Source organism: Jaculus jaculus, chromosome 1 (assembly GCF_020740685.1).
Source record: "Jaculus jaculus isolate mJacJac1 chromosome 1, mJacJac1.mat.Y.cur, whole genome shotgun sequence".
Lineage (NCBI taxonomy): Eukaryota > Metazoa > Chordata > Mammalia > Rodentia > Dipodidae > Jaculus > Jaculus jaculus.
Window position 1 is genome coordinate 164,198,040 of NC_059102.1, and position 25,953 is coordinate 164,223,992.

The window sequence follows — 25,953 nt, forward strand, 5'->3', positions numbered from 1 at the left end:
ACATCAATAGAGCCACTGATGTCAAAGTCTCTCCCAATCAACTTTGGTTCTGGGCTGTATCCAGAGTCTCTACATTTAGCTGGTTTATATGTGATTATACTGTGGAGAATTAACAGATTGGAAGTTGGGGGTACCCAAAATTGAACCCTTGTGGCACTATGGTCTGGGGGAGCCTTAGCTGTTGAGAAACCGCACCACCTAGTGGCTAGCCTTGGAGCCAAACAGCTCATACACATGTTTTCACAAACACATCAAAAAGGAGGACCAGGCCAGGCTCTGCTCCTAGCCTGCACAATTTACCTCTCCCAACCTACCCCAACCGTAGAGGGGAAAAAAGTCACTCAAGGTCATAACAACATATAACCACGCCCAACTGGCTTTATTGAAGAAGGGACATGGAGTCAACAACGTGAAGACAGCTGGGACCCCAGGTTGGGAAGAATACCCTCCCCTCCCCGTATGTGCCCACTGCCCCAAATAAAAAATAACAACTATGGGGGAGCAGCTGAGACAATGATCAGGGGCAGGGGAAGGAGACACGGACTCAAGGGCAGCAGTGAAGAGACCATGCGTGTGCTGGGAGGGCCCAAGGTTGCGCTGATGAGTCTGTCTTCCAGGTAGGCATGTATAAATATAAAGATAAGCTGTTCTTTCCCCCCCTCCCTTTGCCCTGCACTGCTTGCTGCCGTCCCAGCTTGTTTCTTCACATGGGCCGGAGGGAAGACAGGGTAACCAAGTCATCACCGAATTGCAATCAGACCCACATCCATCAGCTTCTGGATCTTCTGTGCTATTACAGGATTCTTTAAATGTCTAAAAAAGAAAAGGCAGTTGCTTAGAACTTGACCTTTAAGAGCTGTCTTTGAGCTGGAAAGATGACTCAGGGGAATATACCCCAAGTCAACCTCTAAATGCACCCCCCCCACACTTTTTAAAATTTTTTTAAATTATTTTTATTTTTATTTATTTATTTGAGAGTGACAGACAAAGAGGCAGAGAGAGAGAGAGAGAGAGAGAGAGAGAGAGAGAGAGAGAGAGAGAGAGAGAGAGAGAGGGAGGGAGGGAGGGAGGGAGGAAGGGAGGGAGGGGGGGGAATATGAATGGGCGCGCCAGGGCCTCCAGCCACTGCAGACAAACTCCAGATGCGTGCGCCCCCTTATGCATCTGGTTAAACGTGGGTCCTGGGGAGTTGAGCCTCGAACTGGGGTCCGTAGGCTTCACAGGCAAGCGCTTAACCGCTAAACCATCTCTCCAGGCCTATTTTTTTTAGCTGGGTGTGGTGGCATATGCCTTTAACAGCACTGGGGAGGCAGAAGTAGGAGGATTGCTGTGAGTTCAAAGCTTGTCCTGAGACTACATAGTGAATTCCAGGTCAGCCTGAGCTAAAGTGAGACCCTACCTGGGGGGGTGGGGGGGGAGGAACGACAACAAAAACACTTAACCTTTAGGACCAGGATACTATTCAGCATTCTTCATTTAGGTCTTCTTTCACAACAAGTTCCTTCCTTCCTTCCTTTTTTTTTTTTTTTTTTTTTTTTTGCTTTTGGAAGTAGGGTCTCACTCTAGCTCAGATGGACCTGGAATTCACTATGTAGTCTCAGAGTGACCTCAAATTTATGGCAATTCTCCTACCTCTGCCTCCTGAGTGCTGGGATTGAAGGCATGCTTCACCATGCCCAACTAAGATTTTGCATTCTTATTAGCTTGCACCTTCAGTGAGATAAGTGAGTTGCTCTCAGGGCAACTTTCCGATTGCCCCAATGAAGAACAGCTGGCCCATCTTTTTTTAAAAATTATCAATTACTTATTTGCAAGCACAGAGAGAGAAGACAGAGAGAATGGGCTTGCCAGGGCCTCTAAGCTACTGCAAACGTACTCCAGATGCATCTGTCCCTTGTGCATGTGGCTTAAGTGGGTCCTGGAGAATTGAACCTGAGTCCTTTGGCTTCTCAGGCAAACACTTTAACCACTAAGCCATTTCTCCCAGCTAGCCAAGGTTGACCTGGAATTCACTATGCAGTCTCAGGGTGGCCTCAAACTCATGCTGACCCTACCTTTGCCTCCCAAGTGCTGGGACTAAAGGTATGTGCCAGCACACCTGGCTCAAGTTTTTTTTTTTCTGTTTAGGTAAGTAAGGTCTTGCTCTAACCCAAGCTGACCTCCCAAGTGCTGGGGTGTGGACCACCACACCTGGCTTTAAAATTTTTTTTAAATATTTTATTTATTTGTGAGAAAGGCAGAGAGAGAGAATGGGCACACCAGAGTCTCTAGCCATTTCAAACTCTAGATGCATGTGCCACCTTACCCATCTGGCTTACGTGAGTACTGGAGAATTGAACCTGGGTGCTTAAGGCTTCACAGGCAAGTGCCTTAACTGCTAAGCTCTCTCCCCCAAGTCCTTTAAAAAAACCAAAATGGTTCCTCTATTCAGAGCAAGCTCTTAACCCTGCAAGAAGCCAGGCGTGGTGGCCCATGCCTTTAATTCCAGAGGTAGGAGGAGCTCAAAGTCAGTCACCCTGAGACTGCACCACCCTGGGCTAAAATGAGACCCTCCCTTGGAAAAACTAATAATAATAAAGTGGCTCAAGTGCCTGGTATTCATTTGCAGTTGCCCTGGCATGACTCCCTCCTCCATCCATACATACCCGGCGGTGTTGGGAAGCAGCACCTGGTCCCAGGAGAACATGGCAAATTGCTAAGAAACTCCATCAAGCTCACCACACACTACCAGCCCTTCTAGTTCTAACAATCAACCCGAGTCTCCTGGATAGATCACAATAGCTCACTTTTCCTTCTTGCCCAATTGTGCGTACTTACTCGCTGAGTGCCTGGGGATCCTTCTGCATCTGCTCCAGGATGAGCCGCATGGCTGGGTCACTCATTATCTGCTGTACCTCAGGGTCAGCCATGGCTCGCCGCTTCACGTCCTCAGGGCTGTCATGTCGGTTGTACTGTGCCATCATACAGCGCTGATAACCATCTGCAGCCTCCTGCATCCCAGAAAAGACCAAAGGGAGATTGTGTCAGCAGGCCTAAGACAAGAGATCACTGACAGGAGGAGACAACAGAACTTCAGGAATGAAGAATCGTCAGTCAGCTATCCCAGCAAGATCCAAAGAACTGGACAGGAGCAACCCAATGAAGACCAGCAGTAGCACACCTTACAGCTGGAGTCCAGATCCAGCGCCTTCTGATACACATCCATGGCTTTTGTATAGTCCTTCATGGCTTCCAGAGCGGCTGCTTTCCGCGTGTACCCCTTGACTATGGACAAACAGGAGATGAGACACCAGCAAAGCAGCTTCTGGCTCTGTGGCCCTCTCCCTTTACCCAATTCCCCTTCTGCCTGTCAATACTCATTGCTACAGTCCCCAAAGACCTAGTCCTCAAATCTTTGGGCCAAAATAGGAACTGGGGTATGAAAGGAACTTACTGAAGGTTGGCTCCAGCTGGATACATTCCTCGCAGTCCTAGGAAGAAACATAAGGAATGAGACTTTTACCCTTGGAGGTGGTCAGCAGCCAGCCTCCCAAGGTGCTGTTAGAAGCCTTGGCTTTGCTTCTGTAGTTGAGGCCCCTGGAGTTACAGGAAAGCAAGTTAAAGAGGAGAAAGACTGGTAGAATACCAGAAAAGACACTCCAATACAATGACAACCTGTGAGCCTGAGTCCATGAGGCTACGAGGAACAAAAAAGGGTGTGGGGGAGGGATTTTGAAAAGAGAATACAGAAAATAATACTGATATTTGTTGTGAGCTCAAAAAACATTTGCATCTTCACACAAGCAGAAAATTTGGAATGGATGGACAAGAGGACATGGTCCTCCATCTTTTTTTATTCTCCGTGAAATGCGGTCTGATGTTACCCAGAATGGGGTCAAACTCATGGTTCCCAGAATCTAGAACTGCAAATATGTTCTACCACACTCAGCATTAAGAAGCCAACATTATTAAATTTTTTAGGATTTTTTATTTATTTGTTAGAGAGGGGGGAGGGAGAGAGAGAGAGAATGAATGGGCACAACAGGGACTCTAGCCACTGCAAACAAAATCCAAATCCATGTGCATCTGGTTTACATGGGACCTGGAGAATCGAACCTGGGTCCTTAGGCTTTGCAGGCATGTACTTTAGCCACTAAGCCATCTTTCCATTAACTGCTAAGCCATCTCTCCAGCCTCTCTGTAAGTTAGGAAGCACTGTTGGTAGCCTAGGCTTAATTTCTCCTTTCTACTATGAAGCTCTAATGTCCTCAGTTATTTCCTTCATCCCGTAAGCACAACAGGGAAAATACAGCACCATCTACCAGGAGGTCAACAACTGACTACCTTCTGCCACAAGTAAACATCCTTTGACATCACCCTTGCAAGTCCCATCCTATCCATCCATGAATGAATGAATAAATGAGAGTGAGAGGGTTGGTGTGCCAGGGCCTCCAGCCACTGAAATCGAACTTCAGATGTGTGTGCCATCTTATGCACTTGTGCAAGCTTGTGCGCTTGCGTCACCTTGTGCAGCTGGCTTGTGTGGAATCTGGAAAGTTGAAAATGGGTCTTTAGACTTTGCAGGCAAGCACCTTAACTGCTAAGCCATCTCTCCAGCTTGCAGTCCTAACCAGCAGTGATGTCATCTATAAGCTGTAACTCCAACACTCTACCACCAAAAAAAAAAAAAAAAAAACACCCAAAACCCAAAAAACCAAGCTGGACACAACAGCACATGCATTCAGTATGTCTTACACAGACCCCAAGGTCTCACCTTGAGAGCCAGCTGAAACTCCAGAAGCTTGGTGTAGCAGGCAGCTCGGTTGCTGTACAGTTTGGCATCTCGAGGGTTCCGTTTAATGGCTTCTGTATAGTGCTTCATGGCCTGGGGGTAGTCCCCTAGATTAGGTAAATAAGACAATTTGAGACAGGGTCATGCTATGTAAGTCTGGTTGGCCTGAAGTCACTAAGTAGCACAAGCTGGTCTTACCATCTCCTGCTTCAATTTCCTAAGCACTGGAATTACAAGCATGCACTACCATGCCTGTCTTGTTTTCAGACAGTCTCACTCTGTAACCTAGGCTGTCCTGGAACAGCAATCTGCTGGCCTCAACTTCTCAAGTACTGGGATCACAGGTGTATGCCACCACAGCTGGCTAGAAAAGGTTATCAGGAAGTTTTTTCCAGGTTTTTTAAAGTAGGGTCTCACTCTAGCCCAGGCTGACCTAGCATTCACTATGTAATCTCAGGCTGGCCTAGAACTCACACACCTCAGCTTCCCAAGTGCTGGGTGGGATTAAATGTGTGTGCCACCATACCTGGCCTAGAAGAGGTTTTCTATGAGACCAAACCCCCTGGACAACTGCTCAGCAGTGAGGCACAGAGAGCACTCCCATACCCTACCCCACCTCTCATGGACAAGCACTGGCACCTTTCTGAAAGCATTCGTTGCCCTTGTTCTTCTCCTCCAATGCCAAGTCGGGGTTGATGTAGGCCAGCCGTTCTTGCTCCTTCAGGATTTTCTCTGCCTAAGAAGAGAGATTCTTGTGATAGTAACTTCAGCTATCTGAAATATTTAAATACTGAGCTAACAGTTCTAATTAGAATTTTGATTTTTAGAGTTCTGCAGACAAGATCTGCTTTAGAAACTTCACATTCCTAGACTGGGAACATTTGGAGAGTGCGAACAGCATACTTGAAGCCTCCATTTCTCATTAAGGTATGCTGTGAAACAAAAATATTGACACATATCTGGTTCAAAACTAAGCCCTATATGGGCTGAGGATGTAGTTCAATTGGTATAAACTGCTTGTCCAGCTTGCAGAAGGCCCAAGAGTTCAATCCCATAGCACCATATAAAATTACGTTGCATGGAGGTTGGGAAGATGACTCAGTCACTAAGAGAATACAAAGCCTAATGGCCTGGGTTCAATTCAAGCAATCCCAGGTTAGTTGGACTCAAAAGGTGCACATCTAGCATTTGTTTGAAGAGCCAAGAGGCCCTGGCTCACTCAAATGTGTAAATTTTAAAAATCTTGGAGCTGGGTGTGGTAGCAATGCCTGTAATCTCAGCACTTGGGAGGCAGAGGTAGGAGGATCACCGTGAGTTCAAGGCCATCCTGAGACTAGAGTGAATTCCAGGTCAGCCTGGATTAGACTGAAACCCTACCTCAAAATTTAAAAAAGCAATTAAAAAAAATAAATCTTTTATGTATTTATTTGCTAGGTTCTTGCTCTAGCCCAGCCTACCTGAAATTCACTCTGTAGTCTCAGAGCAGCCTCAAACTCATGGCCATCCTCCTACCTCTTGCCTCACCAAATCCTGGGATTAAAGGGATAATATACCACCAGGCCCACTTTTTTTTTAAAATTAATTTTTATCTATTGGGGAGGTAGAGAATGGATGCACCAGGGCCTTCAGCCACTGCAAACAAATTCCAGATGCACATACCACCCTGTGTATCTGGCTTAGGTGGGTCCTGGGAAATGGAACCTGGGTCATATGGCTTTGCAGGCAAATGCTGTTAACTGCTAAGCCAAAGGACCTAGAGCAGTGAAGGATAGCTCAGTTGGTAAGCTGCTTGCCTCACAAGCATGAGGACCTGAGTTTAATCCTTAGGACCCATGTAAAAATGCACATGTGGCACATGTGTCTATAATACCAGCACTAGGGAGGGTGAGACAGGCTGATCACTGGAGCTCACTGATCAGTTTAGCCTAACTGGTAAGATCCAGGCCAATGACAGAACCTGTCTCAAAAGTGGATGGCACCTGAAAATACCCAAGGGTGTTCTCTGGCCTCTACATGCATGCATATATGCACATACACACACTTAAATGATGGATGCCTTAAATATTAAATAGCACATGATTAATTTTCTTTTCTTTTCTTTTTTTTTTTTGGTTTTTCAAGGTAGGGTATCACTCTGGTCCAGGCTGACCTGGAATTAACTCTGAACTCACAGCGATTCTCCTACCTCTGCCTCCCGAGTGCTGGGATTAAAGGCATGCGCCACCACGCCCGGCACATGATTAATTTTCTAACCAGGAGTGGAGAAATGGCAGTCAAAGGACAGAGATTCAACTCCCCAGTACCCATGTAAGCCAGATGCACAGGGTGGCATGTGCATCTGCAGTTAATTTGCAGTGGCAAGAGGCTTTGGTGTGCTGGGCAGGAGAGAGAGCTTAGCGGTTAAGGCACTTGCCTGTGAAGACTAAGGACCCAGGTTTGACTCCCCAGGACCCATGTAAGCTGAATGCACATGGTGGTGCATGTATTTGGAGTTATTTGTAGTGGCCAGAGGCCCTGGAACACCCATTCTCTATCTGCCTCTTTCTCTCTAATACATATTCTTTTTCTCTGCTTGCAATTAAATTAAAAAAAATTTTTTTTCTTTGTTTTTTGACCTGGAATTAAAACCAGGGCATGGTGAAATTCACTATGTAATCTCAAGGTGGCCTCAAACTCAGTGCAATCCTCTACCTCTGCCTCCCAAATGTTAGGATTAAAGGAATGAGCCACCACGCCAGGAAATGAAAAGTTTAAAACAAAAACCTCAGTACTGGAGACATGGCTTAATGGTTAAGGTGCTGACCTGCAAAGCCTAAGGACCAAAGTTCAGTTCCCCAGTACCCACGTAAGCCAAATGCACATGGAGTTTGCAGTGGCTAGAGGCACAGGCACACCCATTCTCTATCTGCCCCTCTCACACACACAAATGAATAAATAGAATAAATCAAATTAAATCACAGTAAAACTAATCTTATTAATGCAAAGGCCATACAAATGAAGATTCATGAGCTGGGCATGGTGGCACATGCCTTTAATCCCAGCACTTGGGAGGCAGATGGGAGGATCGCGCTGAGTTTGAGGCCACCCTGAGACTACGTAGCGATTTCCAGGTCAGCCTGGGCTACAGCAATATCCTAACTCAGCCCCCCCAAATAAAGGCTCATTACTAAAGTTGTAATCCTCCTATCTCTGCCTCTTGAGTGCTGGAATTAAAGGCTTATGACACCATACACTCCCTCTCTCCCTATTCCTCTCAGACCTACCTGCTGGCATTTCTTCAGCACATCTGGGGTTCGGTGCTCTGCCAGGGATTTGTTGTAGAAATGGATGGCATCCTTGTACTTTTCTTCTTTGAAATAGGAATTGCCAATTCGGGCATAGGCTCTAAGAAAGACAAGAAGGAAAGTATATGCAGAGGACAGAAACAAGATTAGCTCTGCCAGGAAAAAACACAATTACAAACAAGGCTTGGGTATACGCCACTCTTTCAACACCTCTCCTTCCATGACCTTCTTTACAGCTCCCAACAGGACAAAGTTCAGTGGCCAGCAACCCTCTTCCCCCATGCTGGGACAGTTTAAGCTCCCAACACAACTCAAGGTACTCTTGAAGGTCTTCCATACTTGGCAATCTGCCGATAATCTTCTCGGTTCTCTCTCCCCACTTCAATGGCCTTCTCACAAAGCTCCCGGCATTTATTGTAGTCACCCTTTTCAAAGTACACAGCTGCAGGTGGGAGAATACAATCAGTCCTTCCTTCTTCCTTCAGTTCTACCCAACAGCTCTCTTGTCCCTGTTTTTTGGGCCTCACCTGCTTGATTGGTTATGTAAGTCATGTTGGTGGGGTCCAGTTCCTTGGCCCTGTCATAATGCTTCAGTGCTGTGTCGAAGTCTTTCTTCTTATAAGCATCATTCCCCAATTCCTTCTCTTTCAATGCCTAGATGGGTTTGAAAGACATCATTCTGAGCAAACCCAACCCAAATGCCACAGAGCAAGAGTCTATGATGTCACAGGAACTCATACAACCTAAGTGTCTAGGAAGCAAGTTATCTTACCAAAGGCCTCCTCAACATCTTCTCAGGGTAAGACTAAGACTCAAATATTAGCAAATAGGATTTAAATGTATTTTATCTTTTATCCTCTCAGGCTCCCTTTTTCTACCCCTTTCCCAAAAGAGGGTTTCTCTTAAGGAGACAAAATCCTCAGCTCAGAGAAATTATTGAGGACAGTGCAATTTGGTGCCAGGTTTATTCTGACAGGCAGCTACAAAGCTGGCTCTGCAGTGTGGTTCCTTGGGGTCTTAGTTATCAGGGAACAGCAGGAATGGTGTGATCAGAAGGGGACAGAGTGGCATAAGACTTGGGCACAGTTCCCTACCACCCACACTGAGGGCCCTTTTCCAGCTGAGACAAATCTGAACAACCAACGCTCACCCATTTAAAGGTACTAAATTTGGCAACAATCTGCAGCTCCTGCTTACAAGAAGGAAAATAAAATCCTTTAGGCACATGCCTCCTGCTCTAGTAGCATTGCTAAGTGTACACCCTTCAACCACATACATATCCAACCAGTAAGCAAAACCTGAGGGTGATACAGACACTATTCCCTGGATCACAGCAGGGACTGGACCACTCACAACTGCTCCATCTACCCTGCCCCGTGCCAGTGGTGGCAGCACCTACGCTGGCGCTGACATACTTCTGCTGCTGAAGCACAATCAGTAAGTAAGGAGTACTGGGAGATGTCTTAAAGAGTATGCTCTTTTTATCTTTTCTGATACATAAACAGTATGTTTTGTTTTTGACGTAGGTTTTCACTCTAGCCCAGGCTGACCTGGAATTCACTATTACGTCTCAGGATGGCCTCAAACACAGTGCATTCCTCCTAACTCTGCCTCCCCAGTGCAGGGATTATAGGTGTGCACCACCATGCCTGGCTATGAACAATTAAAAATATTTTTTATTTATTTGGGAGAAAGAATCAGATAGAATGGGTACACCTGGGTCTTCAGCCACTCAGGGTGGCCCTGCACTAAGTGCTGGGATTAAAGCATTAACAAATTTTTACATGCAATTTTTTCTTCAGCTGCAACCTCACCGTGGTTGCCCAGATTAGTATCAAACACTTGGCTTGGATGATACTCCTGTCTCAGGCTCTCAATGCTCTAACCTAAGTTTAGCACATAATAAGCACTTAAATCCAAGTTAGGTGTGGTGGTCCAAGCCTATAATCTCACCACTTAAGAACCTGAGCTCAATGCCAACCTGAGATGGATCTCAGCAGAGGAAGGAGGATCACAGTGAGTTTGAGGCCAGTCCAAAGCTATAGAGTTTCAGGTTGGCCTGGGCTAAAGTGAGATCTTACCTAGAACAAACAAACAAACAAAAGGCAGGGAGATAGGCTAGAGGCACAGTTCAGTTCACAGAAAATCTCAAAAGTTTGGGGCTGGAGAGATGGCTTACTGGTTTAAGCAAGTCATAGGATGATGGTTTGATTCCCTAGGCCCTACATAAGCAAGATGCACAAGGGGGTACATGCATCTCTTTTTGGTTGTATGTAAACACGTAAGTTTTTAAGGTGAAAAAGTGAGACCTGTTTCTTATTCTCTGGAAGATCTTCTTCCATTGGCTCTGGTTTAGCCTCCTTTTTGGGAGGAGGTGGGGGTGGGGGTGTTGCAGCCTCTTCCTCTTCATCCATACTGCCCAGATCAACCCCCAATAGGACACTGAGAGTGGTCATGATCCTAGGATCTTGTAGTTTCCTAGATTTAAAACAACAACAACACATAAGAGTCACCCAGTTGGTTGCAGGTTTGTACCACTGATCTCAAACCTTTTTTACTGTTAACAGATTCCAGCACACAGAACTTCTCACCCACCCATGAATGGCTTGAACTGGGGAGAGAATTCAGAGACAGCACATGCCTAACATTTGGGTTTGAGCCTCAGCACCAGAAAAATCACCAGTGAAATTACAATTCTAGGAGAGAGAGAATTAAGCATGTGTTGAAATGGGAAGAATATCCTACATTACTATGTTATATGGTCCCCTTAACCCCTTCTATAAATGAATAACCAACCCGCCAACTCAGTAGATAAATAGCAAAGGCAGAAACTCTGTACGGGGCCAAGGGGACTTCTGTCAAGAGTCTCCATTCATTTCCAGACCCAATGAATGTCCTGTTTCTACTTACGTGCCCAGGTCTGATGGCTTGTTTCGTAGTTGCTCTATCAGTTCCCTGTAGGTAGGATCATTGAGCAGTGTCCTTGTCCTGGGATCATTCTCCAACTTCTGGTATAGATTAGGCATGTTGAAAGGGTTCATGAATTTCCTCTCTGTCCAAATGAAGACAAGTACATTACCATGAAAAAAGCTTACCTGATTTCAAAGGGGAAAGTGGGGGGGGGGAGGATATTACCATGGGGAGGATATTACCATGGGATTTTTTTTATAATCATGGAAAATATTAATAAAAATTAAATAAATAAAATAAATAAAAAAAAGAAAAAAGCTTACCTGAATTACTGTACTATCATTCTCAGTACACTGACAAGGGGAAAGGCACTACTGCATTCAAAATTAATGCCATTAGGGAAAAAGGCAGGTGTAGGAAGAAGATCACTGTGAGTTCAAGGCCAGCCTGGGACTACAGAGTGAGTTCCACGTCAGCCTGGGCTAGAGTGAAACCCTACCTTGAAAAACCCCCTCTCCCAAAAAAGAAAAAAACCAAAATAAGTAGAAGAAAAAAGTATGTTACACCTACCTGCCAACCGGGCCTCCATATTCTGTAAACCTTCCTTTAGCTGCAGACTGTTTGCTTCATGTTTTAGACCCTCTTCATAAGTTCGCTTGGCTTCTTCAAATCGGTTCAGGAACTCAAGAGCTGCTGCTTTTCTGGAATAGCCCTTAAGAGTCCCCCAGAAAAGATACAAAATAAAGAACAGGCGCAGGTTAATCCAAATCAACTCAAACAGCCTACTTTGTCTATTTTTTATTTACTTACTTTTTATGAAACAGAGAGAAAAAGGGAAAGACAGAGAGAGAGAATATGAATGAGCATGCCAGGGCTTCTAGCCACTGCAAACAAACTCCAGACACATGCCCCACCTTGTGGATCTGGCTTATGTGGGAACTAGGGAATCAAACCTGAGTCCTTAGGGTTTACAGACACCTGCCTTAACCACTAAGCCATCTCTTCAGCCCCACTAATTTTTATGGACCCAAATAGCTATTCACATGAAGGCCAATGAGTATATAGGGAGAGGGGGACACAAAGATGATACTGGAAGATACACATCCTTCCCACCCCATTTGTTGACCACACACTGTCTTTTTTTGTTGTTATTGTTTTGTTTTTTTGGCAGTAGGATCTCACTCTAGCTCAGGCTGACCTGGAATTCACTGTATGTAGTCTCATACAGTATTTAAGGGTAGCCTTAAATACATGGCAATCTTCCTACCTCTGCCTCCAGAGTGTTGAGATTCAAGGTGTGCACCACCACGCCTGGCTCTTTAGCAGTATTATAAACAATATAAATAATAAGGCCTGTATTAAAACTGATGGGGAGATGGCTTAGCAGTTAAGCGCTTGCCTGTGAAGTGTTTAAGGACCCCGGTTCGAGGCTCGATTCTCCAGGACCCATGTTAGCTAGATGCATAAGGGGGTGTACGCATCTGGAGTTCATTTACAGTGGCTGGAAGCCCTGGGGTGCCCATTCTCTCTCTCTGCCTCTTTCTCTCTGTCATTCCCAAATAAATAAAACTGAACAAAAAAAGTATTTAAAAAAACTGATGGGAATATAAGACTTGTCAAAATGGATTACTTCAAGGGGCACATTCAAACAGGGAGGTCAGACAGGTAGGGAACACAGCACCCCCATCTTACCTTGCCCCAGTCAGGTTTTAGGTCAACGGTTTTGCAACCATCCTCGTAAGCCTTCTGGTAGTCTCCTTTCTTGGCATAGGCTGCAGAGCGGTTGCTATAGAGCACATGGTTCTGGGGATCTAGTTTAATTGCTTCAGAATAGCACTGCAAGGCATCATCAATGTTACCAGCACTCAGGGCCTTATTGCCCTTCTCCTTTAGCTCATTCACCTGAGGAGTAAAGGTAAGAGGCAATGTAGTGTCTCTCCACAACAGGTCATTTTCTCCCATATCACCTCCATAGGTTTGATGATATTCTTTTTTCTTTTTGTTTTCTGAGGTAAGGTCTCACTCTAGCCCAGGCTGACCTAAAATTTACTATGTAGTCTCAAGGTGGCCTTGAACTCAAGATGATCCTACCACTGCCTCTAGAGGGCTGGGATTAAAGGTGTGCACCACCACGCCCAGCCAACGATACTTATTATTTTCTGCAGGTATCAACTAGTAGGTTACTGATTAGAAGAAAGAAACTGCAGGCTTATTCACTCACACCCCTGGAGCCAACAAATAAAAAACAAAAAGGAGGGCTGGAAAGATGACTTAGAGGTTAAAGTTAAGGCATTTGCCTGCAAAGTCAACCCAGGTTTAATCCCCCAGGACCCACATAAGGCAGATGCATAAGCGACGCATGTGTCTGAAGTTCGTATGCAGTGACTGGAGGTCCTAGCGCGTCCATTCTACCTCTTTTTCTCTCTCTCCAATCAATGAATGCAAGAAAAAGAAGCTATGTCTCTGCCCTCTACTGACCCAAGCAAAGTGCTTAAGAACTCCAGCACTCTGCCAACTCTCACCTGGAACTGGCGGAGCCACCCCACTAACCCACATGGTCCACCACCATGGAAAAGCAAATTCATCTATCTGTCCCAAGATTTGTAGAGTCCAAATAGTAAACTAAGCACATGAAGGAAGTGAACAGAGTATGTGCAGACATATGCTTAGCAAAGCCAGTATGGCAGCACAAACAATGTAATCCCAGCACTGAGGTTGAAGGAACTCTCTAGTACCAGGCCAGTCTAGGCTACATGGTAAAACCATGTCCAAACAGGGTTTCTGATTAAAAGTTCTCATGGCTTAGTGGTTAAGGCATTTGCTGCAAAGCCAAAGGACTTCAGTTAATTCCCCAGGACCCATGTAGGTCAGATGCATAGGGTGGTGCATGTGCCTGGAGTTCATTGGCAGTGGCTGGAGGCCCCCAGAACACCCAGGCTCTCTGTCTCTTTTTCATTCTCAAATAAATAAAAGATTTTTTAAAAAGTGCCTCTCTTCCCGGCTGGAGAGATGGCTTAGCAGTTAAGGTGCTTGCCTGCAAAGCCTAAGGACCCAGTTCAGCTCCCTAGAACCCACATAAGCCAGATGCAACAGGTGGCACATGCGTCTAGAGTTCGTTTGAGGAGATTAAGGCCCTGGCATGCCAATTCTCTCTGTTTGGAATTCTCTATGCTGTCTTAGGGTAGCCTTGGACTCAAGGAGGTCCTCCTATCTCTGCCTTCCCTAGTGCTTGGATTAAAGGACTGCGCCACCACACCACCTTTTTTAAACATTATGAGACAGGTTAAGTTGCCCACAATTGAACTCCCTCGGTAACCCAAGCAGGGTTTTGAAGTTGAGATCCTCCAGTAGTACGACTTCCAACTAGCTGAAACTACAGGCATAACCCCTCCTCTGGAGAGTCTCACTCTAGCCCAGGTTGACCTTGAACTCAGTGACTCTATCTTAGGAAGCTCCAGAGTGCTGAGATCAAAGGTATATGTCACTACACCCCAGCTGCTATAAATGAACTCCAAATGCATGCACCATTTTGGGCATGTGGCTCTACGTGGTACTGGGGAATCCAACTCAGGTCATTAGGCTTTGCCATCTCTCCATCCCAGACGCTTTTCTTGCCAGGCTTTACCTACAAAAGGTCAGAAGCCTCATAGTAGCCTAACTAAGGGAAAGCCATATCTCAACAGCTTTCTAAATGCAAACAAAGGATTAACATGATATAATACTTCTAAAAATGTCATAATGAAACCCATTGTTTTGTATGCTAACTAAAAAAATGTTTCTAAAAATGCATTCTGTGGAATCAAGCTATCAGTCAAGTTACTAAATCTATCATATGTTTATCATCTACTCATGATTCAGTAGATCAATGCAACAATTCAACTTCTTTGAGATGACTTTGGAATACTGAGGCACCCATAAAGACATCCATGCACCAGAGACCTTAGTGCACAAGTAAACTGGACAAGGTGGCACACAAACCTGTAACTGGATTCTCAAGAGAATCAGGAATTCCAGGCACAATTCATGAGACCCTTCCTCAGAAAAAAAGTACAGATAAGGGCAGAGGGAAACTTCCAATATTTACAAAGAAAGGGCTGAAACTTTTATAGCTCTGAATGGAGACCAGAAAAAGTTGGAAACATACTGGATGTGGTGGTGCACGCCTTTAATCCCAGCAGAGGTCTAGGAGGATCATCGCCATGAATTTGAGGCCACCTGAGACTATATAGTGAATTCCAGGTCAGCCTGAGCTAGAGTGAGACCCTACCTCAAAAAAAAAAAAAAAAGTTGGAAATGCCTTCAACTGGTGTCAAGAAGTGTAGGGAAGTTTTGTGAGGCTCTTGCCCACACTATAGAAAAGCACTACTGTCTCTTTTCTTTTGGTTTTTCGGATAGGGTCTCACTCTAGCCCAGGCTGACCTGGAATTCACTATGCAGTCTAAGGGTGGCCTCAAACTCATGGCAATCCTCCTACCTCTGCCTCCCCAGTGCTGGGATTAAAGGCATGTGCCACCACACCATGTGTGTTTTTGACTGAGGTTTCACATAGGTAGCCCAAGATGAACCAAAACTTACTTAGGCTGGCATCTTGTCTGAAGTGCAGGGTATACAGGTGCAAGCCACCATGCAGGGCCCAGAAGTGTCTTTTAAAATGTGTCTGTACCACCTCAGTGGGTCAGTAGGTCATGACTTTTTAATTTATTTGGTTTTTTGAGGTAAGATGTTGCTCTAGCCAAGGCTGACCTGGAATTCACAATGTAATCTCAGGGTGGTCTTGAACTCACAGGGATCCTTTTATCTCTGCTTCCCAATTGCTGAGATTAAAGCCAGTGCACCACATCCACCTTGACCATTTTTTTAAAACTATTGTGGATACTTAAGCAGGTATTCACTTTCCTATGACCACCACTTTAAATGATCAAGTGAAACATAGTTTCATTAAATGAAAACTACACAGCCAGATAGGTGGCACACACCTACAATCCCAGCCTTGAAAAGCTGGAGGCAGGAGGCTTAAGTTCAAAGCTAACCTAATCTACAGCCCAGTGACAACATAGTCTACCAGCATTAAGTGAGGCTCTGGGTTCCATCCTCAACACAAAAAGTGAAGCCAAAAAAATTTATGATTTAATAAAATAATTCTAGAATGGGAGAAATGGCCTAGCAGTTAAGGTGCCTTCCTGACATGCCTAAGGACCCAGGTTCAATTCCCCAGTACCCACATAAACCAGCTGCACAAGTTGGTGTATGCATCTGGATTCCTTTGCAGTGGCTGGAGGCCCTGGGGTGCCTATTCTATCTGCCCCACTCTCTCAAAATAAGTAAAAAATTTAAAAAATAATTCTTAAATCCGGCATGGTGGTGCACACCTTTAATCCCAGCATTTAAAAGGCAGAGGTAGGAGGAACAACGTGAGTTGGAGGCCACCCTTAGACTATACAGTGAACTCCAGGGAAGTCTAAGCTAGAGTAAAACCCTACCTTGAAAAGCCAAAATAATAATAATTCTAAAGGAAAAGCAGAAAGTGAAGCTCAACATGGTGGCTTACACTTGTAGTCCATAGTCCCAGTCAATCAGGAGGCTGAAAGCAGATCATTTGAGCCTAGGAGTTCTGGGCCAGTCTCAGGAACTTGTAGATCAATGGAGATTTTATTTTATTTATTTTTATTTGTTTGTAAGCAGAGAAAGGGGTGTGTGGTGGGGGGGAGTGAGAGACTGGGTGCACCAGGGCCTCCAAGGGTACTGGGTCATTAGGGTTAGCAGCCTTAACCACTGACCCATCTCCCCCCCCCCCTTTTTTTGAGGCAGGGACTCACTCTGTAGCACAACTGGCAACTGGCCTCCAACTCACAGTGATTCTCTTACCTTAGTCTCCAAGAGGCGAGAGCACACACAGCCTGAGGAACTTTTAAGAAAATCAGAAAACTGCAGTACTGAGTTTAGGCCTTAACTTACAGTCTACCTGTAGAGTAAGCACACTTCTATAATAGCTAGCAAGCCTTCCTTTTTTAAAAAACAATTTGGGGATGCCCCCTTGGTGGAGCATAAGTTTTGAATGTTCCAGGCTATGGGTTCAATCCCAGCACTACACACTAAAATTTGCCAGGAGCAAAAGCAGACCTTTTTTCCTGTTACTCTCGTAACACAGCTAAATATTTCAAAAGCCTTTTGGTCCCTCAACAGCCAACCTATCCCAGACACACCTTACCTCCTACAAGGGAAGAAAAAAAAGTTGGTTAACCACTCCATTTCCAGCCTGTGTTAGAACCTATCAGGGAGGCCCCACCGTTGCCTACAGAGGCTATACCAGAACAAAAGGTTCCGTTTTTGTAGATCATTCTAAAGAAGCTATTTTTCCCCCTCATCGATGAATCACGACAGTTCCAAGGCAACAAACCCTCTTGAGGCCTCTCTCCTGTTGCAGCCACCGTGGACCGTGTAAGAAAAAGCGGACCGTACATAAGTCACCAAGGTTACGATCAGCAGCTTCCACTCTGCGCCCCAGATACTCAGAGGAGACTAGAACTCGCAGCCCACAGGACGACCTCAGTATTTATAGCTACTGCATCCTGTTATCACAAACCGACGTTCCAAGGGTCGGTCCACGGTCACCCGTGAACACAAAATAGGGAGTGGGGCGGTACAGGCATTTGTGAGCCAAACGATGTGATTTCGCTCAAGGACTCGGAGGCAAGCGACGGCGGCCGGCTGCCCCGAGCTCACTCCACATTCGTTCCGTCCCCTTCTCAGGCGCATCCGCCCGGTCTCAGGCTGTTGAAAGTCGCGGAGAACTGCCCTTTCCGCTGGCCCGAAGGACTCCAGTTGGGTTCACAGGGGCCTTGTCGTGGGACGCCCCTCGCCCAGCTCCAGCCTCCCTGCGCGGCCCGCACCATACCCCCCAGCCCGCGGCGCCCTCGGAAGACCTCCGGGACCCGGCCTATGGCCTCTCAGTCCCCCGCGGCCCGAACCCTGGCCTCCCCTCGCCTCACCTCGTAAGGCCGCGGATCGATGGGCGCTCGAACGAATCGCCCCACCACCACCCAAGACGCCCGCCGGCCGCGGCCCTCACACCCTCGCCTCCCGCCGCTGCTTCGCGCGGCCCGGACCAAGCCGGGCCTGGCACCCGCCACATCGCGCCTCTCGGCCTGCCACGACCTAGCCTGGCCGGGTCACGAAGGGTGCCGGGGCCTCCGCCACCCCTCCCCCTTTACCTGCTCCATAGCTTGGCCCGGAACCCCGTTGAATAGAATTCGTCCGCTCCGCGTTCCCAACCGCACGCGCCTCCTTCTGGAACCTACTAGAAGCTGCCGGGACTCCGGCTCCCCGCCCCTTCCTCACCTGCTCACTGGCGGAGCTCCTCCAGGCGGGTCTCCGTACTCTTCTACTATTGGTGAGAACTTCAGCCAATCATCTTTGCATTCCTCTCATTGGACAGTCGAGAGTAGTCTCTGCAACCCTGCCTCCTCTGCGCCTCATGATTGGTCGCACCCGCCAGAGCCCCGCCCACCTAGGATCTAAGAAAGGGAGGGAGAAGCGTACTTTTACTACCTGGATTGGTGACTTGGTACGCCAATCTTGTCCGAGTTGGCCGCGCCCATTGGTCCTGGTCTTTCTGGAAATTTCCACGTCTCTCATTGGGTTGCCGGACTCCATGACGAAACCGTCTTCGAATAAAATTTTTTTTTTTTAAAGGAAGCATTGATTGGGCGGGGACTCGCCCACACTCTGCGCTGATAGGTTGAAGTTGCTGCTGTGTAAAGGGGCGGGCTTCGCCGCGTATGAAGTTTGTGTGAGACCGAGATCGGCCGGGAGTGTTGCTGTGAGTCGGCGGCAGCGCGAGTTGGGCTGAGATGATCCGGTCCATTACGCCAGCACAGAGGGGCTTCCGGACGGCTGCTGGCTGCCTAGGCCTGGCTTTTCCTCGCTTCGGATCTGTTAGGTCCGAATGTCCCAAAACTGCCGTCGGGCGGTGCACGTGCGAGTTCAGGCCTGCGCCCTCATCGCCATAGAGCCATGGGCATTTTTTATAGAGCAATGCCCAGTGGAGATGTAATATGAGATGAGGGGCTTTGCAGATCTGGTTTCTGGGAGAACTACTGCTGGGTGAAGATTTGAGACTTGCCCCTAAGGACAGAATTTCATTTAGGATTCTGAAGCTCACCTACTTCTGTGGTCCCTACTCCTGAGTCCTTGGGAAAGAGACTGAATAGTGGGGAAACGGGGCTGATGGGAGGAATGAAGGGGAAAAAGAGATTTCTGTTCAGTTCTGTAAGCCTATATGCAGCGCCAGGCCCTGTGTCAGATATTTGGGGGACTAGGGTGATGGTAGCTATTATCTCATCATCTAATCATTAATCAACTGCTTGAGCCCAGTCCAGGACCTCATTACCCAGACTTCCGTCTTAGGTGTCTCAGCCAACCTCATGCCTATAAACACCGCCTTGGTGACTCCCAAAGTTCCAGCTTGAGGGGGGAGGGAGGGTATTACCATGGGATTTTTTTATAATCATGGAAGTTGTTAATAAAAATTTGGAAAAAAAAAAGGTCCCAGCTTGAGCTCACTCCTAAGATTGAGGTCGTCTGTCCAGCTGCCCCCAGGTTCTTCCCTTGATGGCAAATATGCATCCAGGAGTTCAAGTAGGGCTGGGACTACACAGTGAGTACACTGCAGACATCTTTGACTTCTGCTTGTTTTTATCTCCTCTTGAAGCAGGGTCTTACTCTGTAGCCTCAGAAAGGCCTCTAGCTCATGGCCATTGTCCTACCACAGCCTCCCAGTGCTGGGGTTAACTTTTCACATAAAAAAAAAGAAAGAAAGAAAGGTTAGCGGTTAAGGCATTTATTTGCCTGCAAAGCCAAAGGACCCCGGTTCGATTCCCCAGAACCCACATAAGCCAGATGCACAAGGAGGTGCATGCATTCCTTTGCAATGGCTGGAGACCCTGGCGCGCCTAAGGCTGGGCGTAGTGGCGCATGCCTTTAATCCCAGCAAACCAGAGGCAGAGGTAGGAGGAGTTCGAGGCCACCCTTAGACTACATGAATTCCAGGTCAGACCCTACCTTGAAAAAACAAAAAAGGAAAAAGAAAAAAAGTCGGGTATGGAGGTGCAGCACACCTTTAATCCCAAACTGACCTGGACTCACTGTGTAGGATTTGAGGCTAGCCTCAAACTCACAGCGATCAATCTTCCTACCTCTGCCTCCTAAGTGCTGTGATTAAAGGCGTGTGCTACCAAGCCTGGCTCCATTTTCACATATTTTATTTCATTTCACTTATGTGAGAGAAAGAAAGGCAGATAGAGAAAATTAGCACACCAGGGCCTTAAGCCACTGTAAACGAACTCCAGACCCATGTGCACCTGGGTTCTTTGGCTTCACAGGCAAACACCTCAACCACTAAGCCAGTCCCCTTTTGCTTTATTTGAGACAGGGCTTCATGTAGTCCAAGTTGGACCCAAACTTGTTATGTAGCTGAAGATGACCTTGAGCTCCTCATCCTCCTGCCTCATGCTCTTGAATGCTGGCATGGGATTACAATCATACACCACCACTCCAGACTTCCTTGGGTCTTCCAGTTCACATTCCATATCCAGCCCATGAGCAAGTTCCGTCAGTAGCATGGGCCCCCACATTAAGAGAAAGGCATGTTGTCTCCTGAGCTGGTAACCAGAGGTTTGAGTGGTTAACTTTGTAAGGCACTTTGCAGGTACCTTCCAGCCTCAGCTCCTAGGTGATGTCCTCAGTGAGAGATTGGGTGGGAGATGGACAGGGACCTTCTGTCCTTCAGGGAACTACTGAGGTGAGACCAATGGAGGACCACCACATCAGCGATGACAAACAGGAGATTAGAGCAGCTCCCTCCCCCGACAAAGGACTAAGGAGTCACACCTCCCAATTAGGGATAACTGCATGGGGAAGGGGAAGTTTTCTGGGAGGCAATTTCCTGACCACTGGGATAGATAGATAAGGCAGAGGCATTGAGTCAAAATGTGATGATTCCAAGGCAGTGGCTGTCATTCCAGGACAATTGTGTTCTCAGATGGCCTTCAGCAATGTCTGCACACAATTCAGTTCACTTCTATATATATGTCTATATTTGGGGGAGAATGTATGCTCATGTGTGCATGCCTGTATGTATGTTCAAATGCATGTGAGTGCATGTACAAGTGTGTGCTCAAGCCAGAGGTCAACATCAGGTGTCTTAATCACTGTCCCTTAAGGGCATGGGATATTCGCATTTGCTGTCTTAGCTGGGTATGGTGGGGTACAGCTATAATTTCAGGACTCAGAAGGCAGAGGCAGGAGAGTTCAAGGCCAGTCTATGGTACATAGTAAGGGCTGAGATGTAGCTCAGTTAGTAGAAGTGCTTGCCTGTCATACATAAGGCACTGGGTTTGATCCCTGGCACTGCATAAACTGGGCATGGTGGTATACATGTGCAATCCCAGTGCTCCACAGATGGAGGCAGGAAGATCAGAAGTTCAAAGTCGTCCTCATCTATAAATCCAATGCATTAATTATTATTCTAGATGATGCAAAGGAGAATCTCCTGATAGAGAAGCGACATGGACAAAAATTGATTGAGGTGGTGGAGGTGCAGCAGCTCCGCATGCAGGAAGCCATGGATGCCATGGTGAAGAACGTGGAGCGAGAGAACATCGGGAAGATGCAGGGCCTCATGTTCCGGTGCAGCGCTGGCTGCTGTGAAGACAACCAGGCATCCATGCAGCAGGTGCACCAGTGCATCGAGCGCTGCCATGCGCCTCTGGCTCAGGCCCAGGCCTTGGTGACCAGTGAGCTGGAGAAGTTCCAGGACCGGCTGGTCCGGAGCACCATGCACTGCAATGACAAAGCCAGAGACGCCATGGATGCAGGGAACAAGGAGCTGCAGGTAGAACGGCAGCTGGACAGCTGTGTGGCCAAGTGTGTGGATGACCACATGCACCTTACCCCAACGATGACCAAGAAGATGAAGGAGTCTCTCTCATCCACTGTGAAATAAACAGCTTTGCCAATAACCATTGGAACTGAGGGCAGGAATCTGTTTTACAAGAATGGAAACGTCTTTTAAGTCAAGATTATGAGTAGGGAAACCCACAATGGGAACAAATGAAGCAGCTCATTGGTCTTTGAACACTGGTTTCTCGTATGTTTTGATCCTAGGAAGTGAAATGGGAAAAAATGGTGCTAAATGTTGGGTCAGAGGTTGCACACACGAATGTTTAGACCCTAAATTTCATGTGGCAAGTGCTTATCCCTAACAGTAAAGACTGCCCTCATACCAACCCAGAGACCACGATCCTGGATTCTCTGACTGCACAGACACTCACGGGGTGGCAATTTCCTCCACCTGGCCCATGATCTAGACAAATTGGAGGAGGAGTGTGTCTGTTGCCAATCTGTTTACCAAAAGTATCACCACACCATTTTGTATAAGCTATAAAACAAAACTTAGGGAAAAGGAGCCAGGCATGGTGGCACACACCTTTAATTCCAGCACTCAGGAGGCAGAGGTAGGAGGATCGCTGTGAGTTCAAGACCACTCTAAGACTACATAGTAAATTCCAGGTCAGCCTGAGCTAGAGTGAAACCATACAAAAAAAATTTATTCATGTTTTCTGCATGTTAAGAAAAACCTTATTGGAGTGCTGGATAGATGGCTTAGTGGTTAAGGCACTGCCTGTAAAACTTAAGGACCCAGATTCAGTTCTCCAGGTCCCACATAAGCCAGTCTCACATGGTGGCCCATACGTCTGGGGTTTGTTTGCAGTGGCTAGAGGCTCTGGTACACCTATTCTTTCTCTCCCTCATTGTCTCTAATAAATAATAAATAAAAATAAATCTTAAAAAAATCTTATTGTACCAATTGGTAAACTACTAAATGCCTATAAAACTAAAAAAAAAAAGTTGTCCTCATCCTTGGTTATATAGCAGGTTCAAGACTAGAGTGGGCTACCCTGCCTCAAAAGAAAAGAAAACAGGGGCTTCAGAAAATGTCTCAGCAGAGCCAGGTGTGGTGGCGCACACCTTTAACCCCAGCACTTAGAAGGCAGAGGTAGGAGGATCACCATGAGTTTGAGGCCACTCTGAGACTACATAGTGCATTCCAGGTCAGCCTAGGCTAGAGTGAAACCCTACCTTGAAAAACCAAAAAGAAAGAAAAGAAAATATCTCAGCAGCAAGAAAAAGCTCTTAGGGCACAATAATAAAGACATGCCCAGCACCCACATAAAATGCTGGGCATGGACATACACTCCTATAACCCAGTCCTGTGTTATGGACTGGAAACTAGAGAATCCCTAAGGCTCACTGGTCAGACAATCTGACCAAAAAACCAACAGCTCTAGATTCAGTGAGAAACTAGGTGTGAACATAAAGTGTCCCTCATAGCCCCATGTGTTTGTGGTTAAGCCTCATACTTGATCCCAAGTGGTAAGGCCTTTGGAGGATGGAGCCTTGATGCAGGAGGTGTGTCACTGGGGACAGACCTTGCAGAGCATTAGCCCAGCACCACAAGGTCCTCCTAGCTACCTTACTCTTGCTCCTTGCTCCTTGCTGATGTGACTAGATGTGATACCAGGCTGTCTTCTTGTGCCCAGGCTTTCCCTGCCATGATGAATCCCCCCTTCAAAACTATAAATTAGAAAATAACCCTTTCCTTCCATAAGCTGAGTAGTTGGTGTTTTCTTCCTGCGAGGAGAAGATAACTACGACAGTTCTCAAGGAAAAGTGAAAATGAATATACTGGGGCTGGAGGGATGGCTTAGTAGTTAAGGCATTTGCCTGCAAAGCCGAAGGACCCAGGTTTGATTCCTCAGGACCCACATTAGGCAGATGCACAAGGGGGCACACACATCTGGAGTTTGTTTGCAGGGGCTGGAGGCCCTGGTGTGCCCATTATCTCTTTCTCTTTCTCTGTCTCCTTCTTCCTCTTTCTCCATCAAATAAATAAATACATAAAAATAAAGTTAAAAAAAAAAGAATATATTGTTGGGCTGGAGAGATGGCTTAGTGATTAAGGCACTTGCCTGTGAAGCCTAAGGATCCAGGTTCGATTTTCCAGGCAGAGGTAGGAGGATCACCCTAAGTTCAGAACCACCCTGAGACTATATAGGGCAACCCTGGGACTACATAGTGAATTCCAAGTCAGCCTGAGCTTGAGTGAGACCCTACCTCAAAAAAACAAAAAAGGGGCTGGAAAGATGGTCTGCAAAGCCTAAGGACCCAGGTTCAATTCTCCAGGTCCCATGTATGCAGATGCACAGATGGTTCTAGAGTTCATTTGCAGTGGCTATATGCCCTGGCTCACCCATTGTCTCTCTCTCTCTCTCTCCCTGTCATAAATAAATAAATAAATAAATAAATAAATAAATAAATCTATCTTTTTAAAAAAAGACATGGACCTAGGGGTTAGGGTTCAAGGACTTTCCTGAACCCTTAGCACCCCATTACACTCCTACCTCTGCCTCCCAAGTGGTAGGATTAAGGGCATGAACCACCACATATGGCTCCAGACCAATTTTTTTGCTTTGTTTTTGCTTTTGGTTTTTTGAAGAAGGATCTTGTTCTAGCTGAAGCTGACCTGGAATTCACTATGTAGTCTCTCGGTGGCCTCAAACTCATGGCAATTCTTCTACCTCTGCCTCCTGAGTGCTGGGATGAAAGGCATGCACCACCACGCCTGCATTTCCAGCACAATTTTTTTAAAAATATTTTTATAGGCTGGAGAGGTTGCTTAGTGGTTAAGGTACTTGCCTGCAAAGCCAAAGGACCCAGGTTCAATTCCCCAAGACCCATGTAAGCAAAATGCACAAGGTGGCATGTGCATCTAGAGTTCATTTGCAATGGCTGGAGGCTCTGGCATACCCATTCTTTCTCTCTGTTTCTTTCTCTATCTCTCTCAAATAAGTAAATAAAAGTTGAAGTATTTTAAGCTGGGCGTGGTGGCACACAGCTTCAATCCCAGCACCTGGGAGGCAGAGGTAGGAGGATCCCTGAGAGTTTGAGGCCACCCTGAGACTACATAGTGAATTCCAGGTCAGCCTGAGCCAGAGTGAGACCCTGCCTCGAAAAAAAAAAAAAAATTTTGGGCTGGAGAGATGGCTTAGCGGTTAAGCGCTTGCCTATGAAGCCTAAGGACCCCGGTTCAAGGCTTGGTTCCCCAGGTCCCACGTTAGCCAGATGCACAAGGGGGCGCACGCGTCTGGAGTTCGTTTGCAGAGGCTGGAAGCCCTGGCGCGCCCATTCTCTCTCTCTCCCTCTACCTGTCTTTCTCTCTGTGTCTGTCGCTCTCAAATAAATAAATAAATAATTTTAAAAAAAAGAAAAAAAAATTTAAAGGCACTTACCTGCATATTTTCTCTCTTGCTATTGCAAACAACTCCAGATGCATGGGCCTCTTTGCACATCTGGCTGTACATGGGTACTGGGAAATCAAACTCATACGGACAGCCTTTGAAAGCAAGAGCCTTTAATCCCTGAATCACCTCTCTAGTCCCACAGATAGAAGATTTAATCAATGTGGTCACATTGGGAATATCCAGTAAACAGGTCTGATCACCCCAAACCTATGTGTGGTGTGTGACATGGGCTCTTGATTTAAATAAAGACCTGCAGCAAGTGGTAAGAGATATCAGTCACCACATGGTCTTGGTCAAGGTGTGGACTTCCTGATTGTGGTGCTCGTCGCCCCTGGGACAAGCTTATTCTCTGGATATGGTCACTTCTGCTCCAGGGTGCAGCATTGCCCAGGTGGATAATGGCTGTCCTCTGGGGGCAATTACTCCTGTCAGCTGTTCCTAGAATTAGAGGGGACTGCAGGTTTAGGATGATAATTTTCTCTAGTCCTTTAGCCTTGAAAGGAGATGAGATAGGTTTAGTTTCATGTCTAGGTAAAGTTAAACAAAGGATACCCTCCAAAAAAAAAAAAAGAGCTGGGCATGGGGGTGCATACCTTTAATCCCAGCACTTGGAAGGCAGAGGTAGGAG

The 25,953-nt window shown here is 46.5% G+C and overlaps 2 protein-coding genes across 2 annotated transcripts; one reads left to right on the forward strand and one right to left on the reverse strand.

Moving 5' to 3' along the window:
- Window positions 1-354: 354 nt before the first annotated feature.
- Window positions 355-18,320, reverse strand: Stip1 (stress induced phosphoprotein 1). Its single transcript, XM_045141965.1, has 14 exons — window positions 18,177-18,320; window positions 12,658-12,867; window positions 11,536-11,677; window positions 10,966-11,107; window positions 10,365-10,533; window positions 8,583-8,709; window positions 8,395-8,497; window positions 8,035-8,155; window positions 5,411-5,507; window positions 4,754-4,878; window positions 3,434-3,470; window positions 3,161-3,264; window positions 2,818-2,990; window positions 355-813 (listed from the first exon to the last, which is right to left on the reverse strand). The coding sequence occupies exons 1-14, from the start codon at window positions 18,183-18,185 to the stop codon at window positions 741-743; spliced, it is 1,632 nt and encodes a 543-aa protein (XP_044997900.1). The 5' UTR covers window positions 18,186-18,320; the 3' UTR covers window positions 355-740.
- A 1,195-nt stretch (window positions 18,321-19,515) lies between these two features.
- On the forward strand, window positions 19,516-21,967 carry LOC101617697 (protein FAM136A-like). The gene is made up of 2 exons (XM_012948319.2): window positions 19,516-19,621; window positions 21,495-21,967. Exons 1-2 carry the CDS (start codon window positions 19,576-19,578, stop codon window positions 21,965-21,967), a joined length of 519 nt encoding a protein of 172 aa, XP_012803773.2. The 5' UTR covers window positions 19,516-19,575.
- Window positions 21,968-25,953: the final 3,986 nt, after the last annotated feature.